Raw genomic sequence first — 14095 nt, 5'->3', positions numbered from 1 at the left:
ACCTGCTTATTGGGATACGCAAGCCTCCCCACCGTGGCAAGGTCACATGGTTCACAGGGGAGGTAATTTTACTTAACTTATGGAAAAATTTTGTGCTTTGAAGCTCTGTATTTCAGTAACTATGAGGTTTAGAAAAACATGTTACAGGAGCAAATTTTAGCAAATTTTGTGCTCTACAAGAAATGAAAAGCGAACTTTCTTTTGTAGGATGCACTGGTAAAGTTATTGAGGAAAAATAAAACAAGTGACACAAAAGTGGTCGTACTAACGTGAGCACAGGCGCGCCAAATTAGAATATTTGGATTTTTAAAAAGGGCCTAGGTAGAAACAACATGACCAAAATCCAAAACTGCATGACCTTTTGTCAGATAACACCCCCATTTCAACCTGGCCACTGGCCTCTAAGAAGACATAGCAAACATGCATTAAGTAATCTTTACTAAATAAACTTTACAAATGTTTACCTAACTACACCATGCCAACCTCAAGTTTCATGATACAAAGGCAGCAAAGTGACAGACGTTTGTTGGGTGACATTTCCTGTGTATATCTCAAATCATTAAAAATGAACTCTTCAACGTTGTTCACATGGCTACTGGCAACAACGTCCCCACCCCACCCCCCACTTTTTTGCAGGATGATTTACTTAGATCTCCAAATTCAATCTTTTTAAACTTGCAAATTATTCAAATTATCAACAAACATTTAACTAAATATAAACCTTAACAATAGTTATCTTGCCCAAAAATTATTACAGGTTTTAAGAGAGCTAGAATCTGAGTGGCATGCAATTCAAAAACGTTTTTTTCCACTTTTTGGCATCAGGCAAAAGAAAAAGAAAAAAAAACAGGAAATCAGAAATATAAATCTACTGCTTGTTAAGACTGCAAATTATAATTGAAACACACTTTTCATCTCTTTTTTACCTCATTTGATTGTTTCCATGGAAAGTAAAAGAATGTAGATCATATAAAGGACCCTCTCTATTAATGACACCTGATTTAACGCATTCTCTTATGAGTACTACCTTTATATATGTGAGTGCAATCATCGATGTATTCAAGTGGGAAATTTTTCTCTATAGATTTATTTCAAAATTCCAACATAAAGTTGATCCAAAAATAGATCATATTTTTCTTTGCATAATGGCTAGTAAGAAAAATATTTTTACAAAAAATGCTTTAGCAAAGTAGAAGTCTGCTATAACGAGTACGGCACGTAACGAGAATCCTGTTATAATGACAGTTTTATGTCTGTCCCTTGAAAATTCCTACATTAAACTGTGTTGCATCCGTTATTACGAGCGATTAAGCGTTCACTTTTTTTCCGTTACCGACATTTTTTGCACCCAGCGATTATATTGCATATGATCGATCATCGTTGGTATAGTTTCCTCGCTATATCCACTAGAGAGCTCTCTCGTCGACATTCAAAGACGATGTCAGAGTCGATTAGTAATACCCGTTGACTGCTGTTCCATAAAGAAAAATGGAAATTAAAGAGAACATTTTTCTGTAACAAATACGTAAATAACTTGTCCGATAGCAATTGTTAACTCTTAAAAAGAAACATTGAAGTAAACGATTGCTTAATTTTAATGCTAAATACTGCAACTAAGTAAGAATGAGATACACCTCAAGATAAGGCAGAGAGAGTGCATCATTGATTTCAGAGGTTAGTTTTATATTTTCTGGCTAAATTTCAGAAAAGCTATTATCATGTAAATTTATAGTGAGAAGCCTATCATTTCTCTACTGGTGCTTGAAATATGCTTTCATGATACATATAGTACGCTTAAGTTAGGATAGGTGATGCTGTTTGAATAAGAAAACTGAAACGTTTGCCATAAAATGCAATCGATCATCTTCGGTACGGTATCGTTTTCTCGCTACGAGCACTTGCAAGCTCTCTCCTCGAGATTCGAAGGTGATGTCAGAGTCGATTAGCAATGCCTTTCAACTGCTGTTCTTTAAATGAAAATTCAAAATGAAAGAGGATAACATGTTTTCGTAATACATGTGTAAATAACATGGCCGATAACAGTTATTAACTCATTAGAAATAAAGGCTGCAGTAAACAATCGCTTAATTTGTAATGTTATATACCGAAATTAAGTAAGAACGGGGTAGCCTACACTTCAAGATATGGATTCGAAGGATAGTTTATATCTTCTCATGTCTAGTTAAATTTCAGAACAGCTGTTCCCATATAAATTTGTAGCGAGGAGGTTATCATTTCTCTACGTGCTGCTTGAAATATGGTTAGGTCAGGTGACTCTGTTTGAAGAAGAAATCTGGAATGTTGGCCAAAGAGTCCTGTGGAGCAATACTATATTTTTTTCAGAATGAAACACACACTTTTACGTAGTATTAGATTTTGAAAAATAACAAACGAGCAAGCTGTGGTGTGGATATCACCCATGAAAACGCAAGTTTTGAGCAAACTGATAGCCATTTCATACCGATTTTAATGTAATGGGCTTTTCCCGACTTTTACAAAAAATCAAATATAACGACAATCAGTTGTATGTATGTTAAGTATTCAGCCCGAAGGCTGGTTTGATCCTCCACAGCTCCGCCAACAGCTGTCATAGATAGCCTAGATGTCACTGAAGAGGCATACTAGGGAAATGAGGGGTGAGGTAGTTTCACGTTGCTTTCCTCACCAAGCCAGAAGTTGCTATTACATATCAGTCTGCCAAGCCCACTGAAAAGCATGCACCAACCGACCGTTATGAGTGACATTTTCACACCATTCAGAACAGGGACTGGCTGCATAAAAATGGTATTACTAGCATCACACATACCTTTGTCACTTTCATATTCTCAAAGCCAAGGATGAGACAGACAGGTCAATGAATGTAACAAATTTATTCTAGTCCATACCACAAGACATAGTGCAGTGTAAACACCACATCTTACCAGCAAATGCATGACAATCCGTTATAACAAGTAAATTTTTCGCTGTTATGAATTCTTGCTATAAAAGACTTCTACTGTCATCATCATCATCATCCTAAACCATCTCCAGTTTCCCAGGTGTGGTATATGAGCCTCCTCCATCTCATCCTGTCCTTGTACCATTCCTCCTCCACCAACTTGTCCCAATCATGACCTCTCAGCAGTACATCGTTCTTAACTAAATCTATCAATTTTCTTCGTGGCCTTCCCACGGGTCATCTTCCTTCTACTTTTCTGTCAAATTCCTTCCTTGCAGTTCTATTAACTGGCATCCTCTTCATGTGACCAGACCACTTCAGTTTTGATATCTGAATCTTATTGAGGAGAGAATCATCTATTCCTACTTCTTCTCTAATTTTCTCATTCCTAATCTTGTCTTTCCTGGTTTTCTGGATCATAGTGCGTAGGAATTTCATTTCAGCTGCCTGGAGTTTGGAATTATCTCTACTGGTCAGTGTTGTGGTTTCGAGACTGTATGTAAGAATTGGTGTATAATAGGACTTGTACTTGCCTGCTGTCATTTCTTGATGGATACAGTACTTTTGCATCCATCTCTTGGCACAGGCCAGAGTAAAATGTAGCTTCCACCTAAGTCCCAGTCTCGTCCATGGCTGTGACAATATGGAAGCTGCTGGGGTATGGGTGGTGCTGATTAATGACATTCAGAGCACAACCAGTGTGTCAAGAGTGTCATGAAAGGTGTTGTTCATAGGGTTAGTTGTGCTACAATTGCACTGTCTGGCCCAGTGAGGAAAGCAATGGCAAACTACCTCACTCCTCATCTTGCCTAGTACGCCTCATTTTGGTACTGCCATTGGTTTTTGTGGTTTCCCTATAACTGCATAGCCTTTGGTGATGCTATTTGAGGATCCAACCAGCCTCTGGGCTGATGACCTAACAGACAGACAGGACTTGTACAATGTCATTTTTGTTTTCATAGATATTTGCTCATCCCACAGCAGGTGTCTTACCTGGTGGTAAAATTGTGTTGCCTTCTTGATTCGATTGTTCACCTCATGTTTTGCTAGGTTGTCATTTGACAGAACGCTACCAAGTATTTGAAAACTGGAACGCTGTTCAGTTGGGCTTCATTTAACATGACTATTGGTTCTGCTCCTTCCCCATACACTTTCATCACCACCGTCTTCGTCTTTCTGATGTTTAAACCACATTTCTTAAACTCCTCATTCCAGCTTTGTATTCTCTCTCCCAATTCCTCTTCTGAGTCACTCCAGATCGCAACATCATCTGCAAATGTGAAGGCTTTGATATCTCTGGTTCTTTCCTTTTAACAGATTTCATTATTACATCCATCACAATAATAAATAGAAGTGGTGACAATGAGCTGCCCTGCTGCACTCCTCTCTCTGTTTCAAACCGGTCCAACAAACCACCTCCTACTTGAATACAACTTATATTCCCACTATACAACATTTTCACTTTGTCTATGAGGCACTTTAAATTCTTTCATGCATTGCCAAATCTTTCCCTTGGTACACTGTCGTAGGCTTTCTCAATGTCCAAAAATATGTTTCCATTAGCATCCTAATTGCAAATACAAGGTCTGTACTGTAGTAAATTCTTATTAATAGAGGGATATTATGGTTCAGAGGCACCTGATGATACATCAGACAGCAGTGATAGTTGTAATACTATCTACATACCATCCAAGGTAGCCCATACATGCAAGTATCATATACTTTAAGACTTCTGTTATGGAAAAGAAGATGGAATTTAACTAACAATAAAAACAACTAGTACTCATAACCTGAAGTCAACATAAATATTTGCATTCACAAATGCATTTTCCTGAGGAATAATACTGGGTGGGCAAAACAAAACTGACCCGCAAAATATCTATAAGATTGATGCGGAACGGACACTTGTTAAGGGATAGGAGAACTGCTCATCACAGGAAATGCTGGAAACCATGATTTTATTGCATCAACCAGTTGCTGTCACGTCTGTGTGTGCGCACCTCCTGCATGCTCTGTCCCGAGTATGTCGCCGTGTCATTACATGTGAGTGAGTGAGAGGAGCAGATTTATTAAGTGACCAGTTGAACGCAACACAAAATTGTGCTCACAATAAAACAGCGCATGTTCAATGTTGAGTGTTATGTTATGTGAAAACCTGTGCACAAGAGTTTAAGACTGGAAGTGTTTTGGCAAAACCTCCAACAAAGTCTGCAATGCAAAACTTAGTGGCAAAATGGCACGAAATGGGCTCTGTAGCAAATAAATACCGCAACTATCCGAAAAGAGTTCAAACACCAGGAAATATTGCTCGAGTGAAGGAAAGCCTGGAACGAAGTCTCAAGAAATCTCAATGCAGTTTATCTGTGCAAGTGGGAATTAAGAGATCGTCATGTTGAAACATTATCAAAAAGGACCTGCATACAAATTTACTGTTGTGTATGCATTAAAACGTAGAGGCAAACCTTTTCGTGTTGAGTTCTGCCGGTGGTTTCTGAGTGAAGTAGAGTCCGGACATTTGGATCCTCAGTTTTTCATTTCTTCAGATGAGGCCTGGTTGAGACGTCAGACTATGTGAACTCGCAGAATACGCACCATTATGAACCAGAAAATCCCCATCAGTACGTCGAAAAGCCGTTGCATAATCTCAAGACTGGTGTGTGGTGTACAATGTCTGGTGTCCACATCATAACACAATTATTTCACCAAACTGTTAATGCTAACTGGTATGACCAGACACTGTTTATTCCATACGTGGATCAACTCACACAAGATTAATGACTCTATGGATATTTTCAGCAAGACTGAGCAATAGCGCACACCACCTTGACAACCTTGTCAAGAGTGCTTGAGGTGTTCTGTGAGGAGAGGACAATCAGCAGAGGCATTGCAATCAACTGGCCACCTCAACTGCCTGATCTCTCTCCCTGTGATTTTTACCTGCGGGAAAATTGAAGGGTCAGGTGTACTCCAGTAATCCTCGCACACTAGAAGAGCTACAGCAAAACACTGAAAACGCTACGCATGCCTCACAGTTTGATAAATCGAGCACAACACTGCATCGAAGGCAACGGTGGTAATTTCCAGCAGCTTCTGTGATGTTCATTAATGAGGGTCAGTCTTATTGTACATATTTTCCAGGCCAGTTTTATTTTGCCCACCCTGTAGTATGCTAATGGGTTGAATCTAAGATTTTTCACAAGCAAACAGTAGCTGTTTTGCAATAGAATTTTTTGGTTTTATCTCTTAGTTTGTTATATTGTTTAGTAATGAATAATAATAATAATAACATATTTATTATATATACAATTACAAAGAAGTAAGCGACTTATGTACAGTTCCATCATAACAAAGGATTTTTTTCCCCATATTTTATAAGATATTAATATTATACAGGGTGCAGCATAAGTCAGTTAACCGCTGTGCATAATTACACACTACTGTCGATGGTCAAATTTAAGCTAATAAAGTAATGGCAGAACCTGTGCGCAGTGAAGGAAATTTGTTTAAAGAGTAATGGCAGGACTGCTCGTTAGTAATAAGTGACAAATTGGCTTCATTTGTGCATTTATTGTTAGCGTGAGAAGCTTACGTTATGAACAGAAAATTTTCCACAGAACAGCACATGTTTGTTTTACAGAAGTGGTAACAACGTGATCGAAATTATAAAGATGTAAGACAATCGTTCGTCGAAAAGTTCCCACATACTCAGCTACCATGCAAACAAGCTATCTACAAATTAAGTGGAAGGTATGAGGGGCAGATTCTGTAACTTAGTTACTACACAGTAGTCACCCAAAGTCAATAGCTAAAGATGAAAATCTGCAGGTCGTTGCACAGGCATTCATTTAATCACTTAAGAAATCAGCAAGAAGACTTCTAAAGAACTAAAAACTTTCTGACAGAAGTGTAAGGAGAACATGAAAAATGTTACATGTGAAGCTTTATAAAGCCTCCATTCCTACACTCCCTAAATGATGATGATCCTGATCAAAGAATTGAATTTTGTGAGTGGTATGTGATCCAAAATGAAAGTGAACATTTTACAAAAGAAAAAAAGTGGGATGTGAAGCATGATGTTAATGAACATAATTGCGTGTACTGGAGTTATGGTTTGGGCAGGTATATGCAGCAAAGAAGTAATAGGGCCTTATTTATTTTCTATGGGATCGTGACTGTGAAAATGTATCTTCGAATGTTAAGAGAAGTTATGGTAGAATTAAACAATAGCCTTGTATTTGAAGCAGTATAAAACAATCTTATTAGGCAACATGTGCTCTAGTGCTCTATCGCACTACAAACTTTTGAATTTTTGAATGGCCATTGGAGTATGGATAGCAAGACGCGGTGAAATCAATTGGGCACCGAGATCATCGACCTCGTGCCATGTAATTTTTCAATGTAAGGGATACTGAAGGCTAAGTTTTCACTAGGAAGCAACTAAAACTACAGCATTTAAGGGATATGATTGAAAAAAAAATTTGAAAACATGTTTGGTAATAATGGGGACCTGTATGGCAAGATATACGAATTGATGTTTGAACGATGTCTTAAATCTTTAGATAACAATGAAGGCTACTTGGAACAATTTCTGTAAGAGAACAACTGCTTTTGTATAAATCATTAATGCTACACTATACCAGGCATTTTCCGTTTACTGACTTATGCCGCACCCTGCATATTCTATAAGATATTATCTTACAATCAATGTCAAAGGAAGAAAGAAAAATCTTCAATTTACATGCTGCCTCAGATAGCTTCTTTTATCTAAGCAAACATTTGCACTGTGGAAGTTTCCCCTCAATGCACCATCCAATTATATCAGAGTAGCTATTTTACAAGTTATATAAAAAAATTCACACAAAAAGTCTGCAATATAAATATTAATTTACGGTATCTTAAATCTGATTGTAAAATTCACCCTCATTGACTTTCCTTATTCTCTCATTTAGCTTAGCCTCTTCCAGTTTAGCTTGCTTAAGCATTTTCCTTGCCTCAAGTATGCTTGGTGGTAGATTTTTATACTTTGCTATACTGGCATTTATCTGTTCAACTTCTTGTTTTAAGCGGGTCATTTCCTTTATCTTCTCAACAAGGACATCTGGATACAGCTCTTCTTCAAATGCCATCGCTTCAAGTTTCTCCTATGAATAAATAAAAATATATTACAGGAGGCAAAATAAAAAAACAATATTTAAAAAATAAACAAACACAGGCAACCCTCAACTTAGATATAATCAGCTATAAGTTTGTAGATTAAGACTGTTTTAATAACTTGAATTTTAAATTACTGCTACTCTACTTCATACCAAATTGAAAGGAACAAACAAGTGACAAAGTCGTACAAAGAAAGAAAGGAACAGGAACTGCAAAATTTGTATTTGTGATGAGACAAATTTTTACACCAATTTTGCACTCTTTACAAGAACAATGTAAATTTAAGGAAAAATGTGATTTTTACCATATTAATTTTTCTTTTTTCTTTTTCCATTTTCAAAACTATGTGACTATCTTATTTATGCTTCCTTTGATAATATTAGTTCCATGCACTACAAAATGAACTGCCCACCTACCATTCTTATGTTTATCGGCTGATAACTAATGCAAAGTATTCTGTAGTCACAAATTAACTTCTTCCACGCAAAGTTCGCAATGCACTTTCCTGACACAGCCAGCAAACCTATTTACACCTCCAAGTTTTGTTCAACGCAATGCCACACTTATTTCATACTGGTTTGTCGTTCTCCGAGTGATACCAACAAGAAAGAAGAGGCTTAAGCATTGTTTTGTGATTTTGTGGTATAAGCTGGGGATTAACAAATTAAGAAAAATGCAAAGCCCTTTATAACCAAAAAAAAGGTCATAAGATGGAGTTCACTAAACACGGCCTGTATGCCAGCGATATGCAAACAGTCGTGTGCAAAAGTAATTTAACTGTATTGTGGCAATGACGAAATTCCTGCGTGAAACATGTGGAATCTGAAAAACAAAAGCATTTATCATCTGTTTCCACTACAGGACGAATTAAATGCCAAGCATCTGTAGCCGCAAGAAAAAGGATGATGCCGCCTATGAGTTTGCCAGGGATGCTACTGAAGCATTCAAGAAAGCAAACAACCCTCTTGAGAAGGTCAATGATCCCAACATTGGAGCATGGATGGCAAAACACGTAGAAGGTATGTTTACTTTTGTCTTAAAGTAGAGGCATTAGTACACAGGTCACATGTAATCCTTAGAGATCCTGTGTTAAAAAAGAAGTAGTATGCATACAGAGCAGTAGGATGTCAGATTTGACATATCTTTCTCTCTTTTCAGGGGCTAGCAATTTGCCTTAAGGGGCCAATGATCTAGCTGTTAGGCCCCTTTAAACAACAAAGATCATCATCATCATCAATTTACCTTAATATGCCAGAACGTTCTGGGGGAAGTATGTCCCCAAAGTGGCAACTACCCAAGTGGAGGAGGTGAAAAATACACAGGAGGGGAAGAAGACAGATGTATTTGCTGATGACATTGGACAAAATGAGCAGGTGCATCTTAGTGGCTCTTTCCAGTATAATAACCCCTTGCAGTATCAATGTCTTTGTTAGGGGCCTTCAGTTTCTTGAGTCAGCCAACACAATGAATATTGTATAGGCCTACATGTAATTCTGCACTCACTAACATCATATGGTGTTGAGTATGAAAATGTTTGCAGTGTAACTACAGACTCTGCGCAGTAAATGCAAAGTGTGTTCATGGACTTAACTGGTTTTGGGGGAGAATTCGATATACTGAATATTCAATGTTGGAACCATAAATTAAACTTGGTAACATATGGGTGCAAAAGCTCCAGAAACTGAATGAGGCAGTTGTAACTCTAGGTTTCAAAATACATTTTATTTGTCTGAATACTTTCCAAAAATTGTTGCATTTGCAATCACAAAACTGAGGAGATTCAAGAGATAAATTATGCTGGTGTAGACTTTCTTAGCTTTTTAAATTGTGCCAAAATATGTGAAATACATGCCAAAACATGAACATTCAAAACATTTAGTAGAACCCTTCTGGTTTCCAGTTTCATCAGATGGGCAGGTTTCAACACTTACTGAGGAATCATCTTGACAGATTTTCATTCTTGATGTGGGAAATGTGGGATAAGAAGAAAGCCACATAAACACAGGAAAAGGAAAGAGACAAAAATTTAAAGATGAATACAAGTAAAAAGAAGAGTAGGAACACAGAACAAACATAAAATGAGAATAGGAACCTAATAGGTCAATGCGGAGATTTTTCATATACTTTTTTGTTTTCATATTTGATCTTATCTCTTTTTCTATTGCTCCCTTTTCTAATAGTGACTTCTCATTGTGTTTATCCTATTATGTGTTTCTATTCATGTTAGTATTTTCCTATTTATACCATGTTAGTTATACTTTATGCTTCCCTTGTTACACACTAAATACATAGTTCTCACTTCCTACTTCCTTATTTGTTTTTCAGTCTCTGTAGAATGCCTTCTTTCATTCTGCCATTACATCATGGTGCTTTCTTTCTCATATCTTTCCTGCTGTTCAACCAAATAACCCTTTAACTATGCTGACTAAGTCACTCTTAAAACAATCTCATTCCTCTTCAATATTTCCAAACTCTGTCTGAATCCCTTCCCAGACTTTTCCTGTCCTGCTTACTCTTTTCTCTTCATTTCTGTAATTTCCTGTAATAAAGGCCAAGTCAGCATGGCAGTGTGAGTGTTGTGATGGGAGCTCTGTATTTTGATCGATTTCTTGTAGTCTGAGGTTGTTTGGAGACTTGGAGTAATGGTTCATTAACGCAGCAAGTATTTTTGAAGCTCAGCAAACGTCTATCTTACTCATTATGTGTTAAAAACATTATGTTTTGGTTGTAACCAGTGAAAGTAAATTGGGTCTTGTTTATATAGTAGTACCAACTGCACCTAGCTACACAAGTGAATGTAAGATCAAACTTTTCATATATCGATATTGATATCGACACCTTTGTATTAGGTGCTCCGTGTCTTCAATAAAATGAGTGTGGTTTTTCATTGCAACAAATCTGTACCAACAGCAGATATTAACCTTAAAATTCAATGTAATAATTAGTAATAATTGTGTTAATTTAGAAGAAGAGGATATGAAATATTTTAAATCGGCATCTCAGCAGTGGCATTGCTGTTCTTGTTCAGCGTCGCGAAGGAGAAGCATGTATGAAATGGATAAGAGCACAGCAAAAAACACTGAATATAAAAGAAGTTTACCAATTGAAGACATGCCTGGAAAAACGGGTTAGCCCTCAAAATTGAAATATGCACTGCTATCTGTTGTCGGATATGAGAGCTATCTTTTGTGATATTGGGCTATCCACCAGGGATCATATTAGGTTAAATACAAAAGGCAAATGTTTTTGCATTTCTGGATTTGTTCTATCTGTAATGTCAAGAATGGGCTAACCCACTGCTGTAACTGACATCTTCGTTATAAGCAGTGGGCGAATGTCTTGAGTAATTCAACAGAAAAAACATACGGTTCTCCTCAGGTACAATTGCATGTTTTACTTTTATTATGCACCACTAAGTAAAGCAGTAAATTCACATTTATGGAAATCTTGCAGTGTTTTACAATACAACCTAAGTTTTTTATTAAATAGCACATTTAATATTTACTTATTAAAGGTGGACAAAAGAGGACGTCACAGCAATGGCCCAAATAATGCAGTGACGAAGACCTGGAATTTGCTCGAGCTCACATCAACAGTTTTCCTGCTCAGTCCAGTCATAATTCTAGGAGAGAAACTCAAATACGAAATACCTAAGTGGAGAACTAAATGTATGGAAAATGTACCCTCTCTACAGAGATAAGTGCAAATGTAATAACAAGGAATTTCTCAGCCTTGGCATGTATCGTAAAATATTCTACAAGTATTTCAGTACTGGCTTAGTAACACCACGAAGCGATATGTACAATTTGTGATAACCTTAAAGTGCAAATTTCATCAGAAAAGAACATTTAAAAACAGATGGAACTTGAATCTAAGTTGACCTTTCATACCAAACAGGCTAATACTGCATATCAAAATCTGAAGAAAGACACAATCTTCAAAACATAATAATTCTGTAATGGTTATTGCTTTTGATATGCAGCAGTGTCTGTGCCTCCCCATTTGTCTGTAGGAGTTGTATTTTATAAATGTCAATAAAACAGCCTCGAGATGAGCCTGCTCCATTCTTTGCCCCGTTGGATTTGATCAAAGGGCACTTGTTCCGGAGATGATCTGCGGACCCACAAGCATAACATTTGCGGGTTGCGATGGTTCGGCGAGGTACAGGTGGATATACAACTTTTGTATTCATAATGTTTCTAATAATGATGCAACAATGGTTATGTGGTCAGAAGACATTGCAGGGAGGGGAGCGGATGACATTATTTCTTGTATTAAGCATTATATAGAATCAATTCCCCTGATGAAGTATGTCACTTAATAGTCTATTCAATTCTGATCTTTGTTTTGGCCAAAACAAGAACCTTAGTTCGGTTAGTTCTGGATGTATCTGGCACAATCTGGCAGGTTTGATGATGTAGTATGTAAATATTTGGTACCTGGACATCCATTTTTACGATGTGATTTTTTTTTAGAATTTGTTTTACGTCACACCGATACAGATAGGTCTTATTGGTGACGATGGGATAGGAAAGGGCTGGGGGTGGGAAGGGAGCGGTGTGGCCTTAATTAAGGTACAGGCCCAGCATTTGCCTGGTGTGAAAATGGGAAACCACAGAAAACCATCTTTGGGGATGCCGACAGTGGGGTTTGAACCCACTATCTCCCGGATGCAAGCTCACAAGTGCGCGCCCCAAACCGCACTGCTAACTTGCCCGGTTTTACCATGTGACCAGGACTTTGGTCTTATTGAGAAAAAAAAAAGAGGCAAGTGTCTTATATTTACAGTATGTTCCTGATCAATGGATGGAGCTAGTTAAAAAAACTGGAGTTGAAAATTCTTTCAGTATTGTCAAAATGACAATTGGTACCTTTATCTCTTCTCGATAAATTCCAGACAAAAATAGTGTCTGAATCTGATCAAAAAGTACTGATGAGCAAGATTACTTGTTTGAAAGTAACTAAAAACCAACCTTTTAAGCTCTTTTTTAAGTATAGCTATGGTGAAATTGAAAGTTATGATTCTGTGGATATTAGCAATACAAACCAAATTACCTGGTAGACCTTCTCTTAGTTGTGAGACATTTCCCCTCAAATATCATGGTCCAAGAGCTATAAATCCTGCAAAACTGAAAGATTTACAGGAAATGATGTAATATATTCCACCAGTTTATCATGAGTACTATCAAAACCTTAAATCGTTCCAGAATCTGAGACTATTCCTGATGAACAATTTTCTGACCATAGCACTGATTACTGTTAAATAACACCTTTAACCATAAATTTCCAGGATAAGATAATGTTATACTATTTTGGAAATGCAATAGACAAAATATAGCATGTTATAAAGAGGGTAAATGAAAGATGTAATGATTACTTTCGAGATATTAAAAAAAGATATTTATTTTCATTACCATCTGTGATAGGTGTGTAAAGGATTGAAGAAGTTTAATGTAAAGTTTCTCTTTCTTTATTGATAATGTCTTGTTTTGGGTAAGAAAATATGAAAAATTATGCTGTCTGCTTGGACCTTATATTTAAAAAATGAAGATGTCTTATATTTTTTCAGCCTTATTCACAAACCTCAAATTTTCTCCATAAGTGTGGGTTAACCCCTTTTTCTTAAATTATTGGTTGTGTTAAAAGATGAGGTGAGGGAACTAAAGAAACTAAATAAAAATACTGAAAAGGATTTACGGAAATCATTAAGTACCACTCATGATACGTTAGATGAGAATAGTGAATTAAAACGAAAACAATCGGAAATTACCGGTATTAGCAACTGCCTTAAAAGTACTGAAGACCTGAAACAGAAAAAAAATCACTAAAGAAGGAAAATATTCATTTGAAGATACGTCTAGTTGATTGTGAGCAGTATTCTATAATTAATATGGTTGAAATTTATGGGGTGCCAGTTAAGCCAGGTGAAAATGTATTTACAATTGTACAGTATGTTGCAAGGGCATTACAAGTAAAAAAAGAAAATGTAGATACATGTCACAG

The 14095-nt window shown here is 36.8% G+C and overlaps 1 protein-coding gene across 2 annotated transcripts in view; it reads right to left on the bottom strand.

The window, feature by feature from the left end:
- Positions 1 to 6207: 6207 nt before the first annotated feature.
- Positions 6208 to 14095, bottom strand: part of LOC136866407 (uncharacterized) — an 85625-nt gene continuing 77737 nt past the window's right edge. For both annotated transcript variants that reach the window (XM_067143330.2, XM_067143331.2), the window contains one exon: positions 6208 to 8079. In XM_067143330.2, the coding sequence (XP_066999431.2) occupies positions 7834 to 8079 (246 nt within the window). In that variant the 3' untranslated portion in view covers positions 6208 to 7833. The remainder of the gene's footprint in view (positions 8080 to 14095) is intronic.

The sequence above is a fragment of the Anabrus simplex genome, chromosome 3, assembly GCF_040414725.1.
Source record: "Anabrus simplex isolate iqAnaSimp1 chromosome 3, ASM4041472v1, whole genome shotgun sequence".
NCBI classification, from domain to species: Eukaryota; Metazoa; Arthropoda; class Insecta; order Orthoptera; family Tettigoniidae; genus Anabrus; species Anabrus simplex.
Note: the sequence above shows the minus strand (reverse complement) of the source record. Positions and strands in the feature narration are given on the sequence as shown.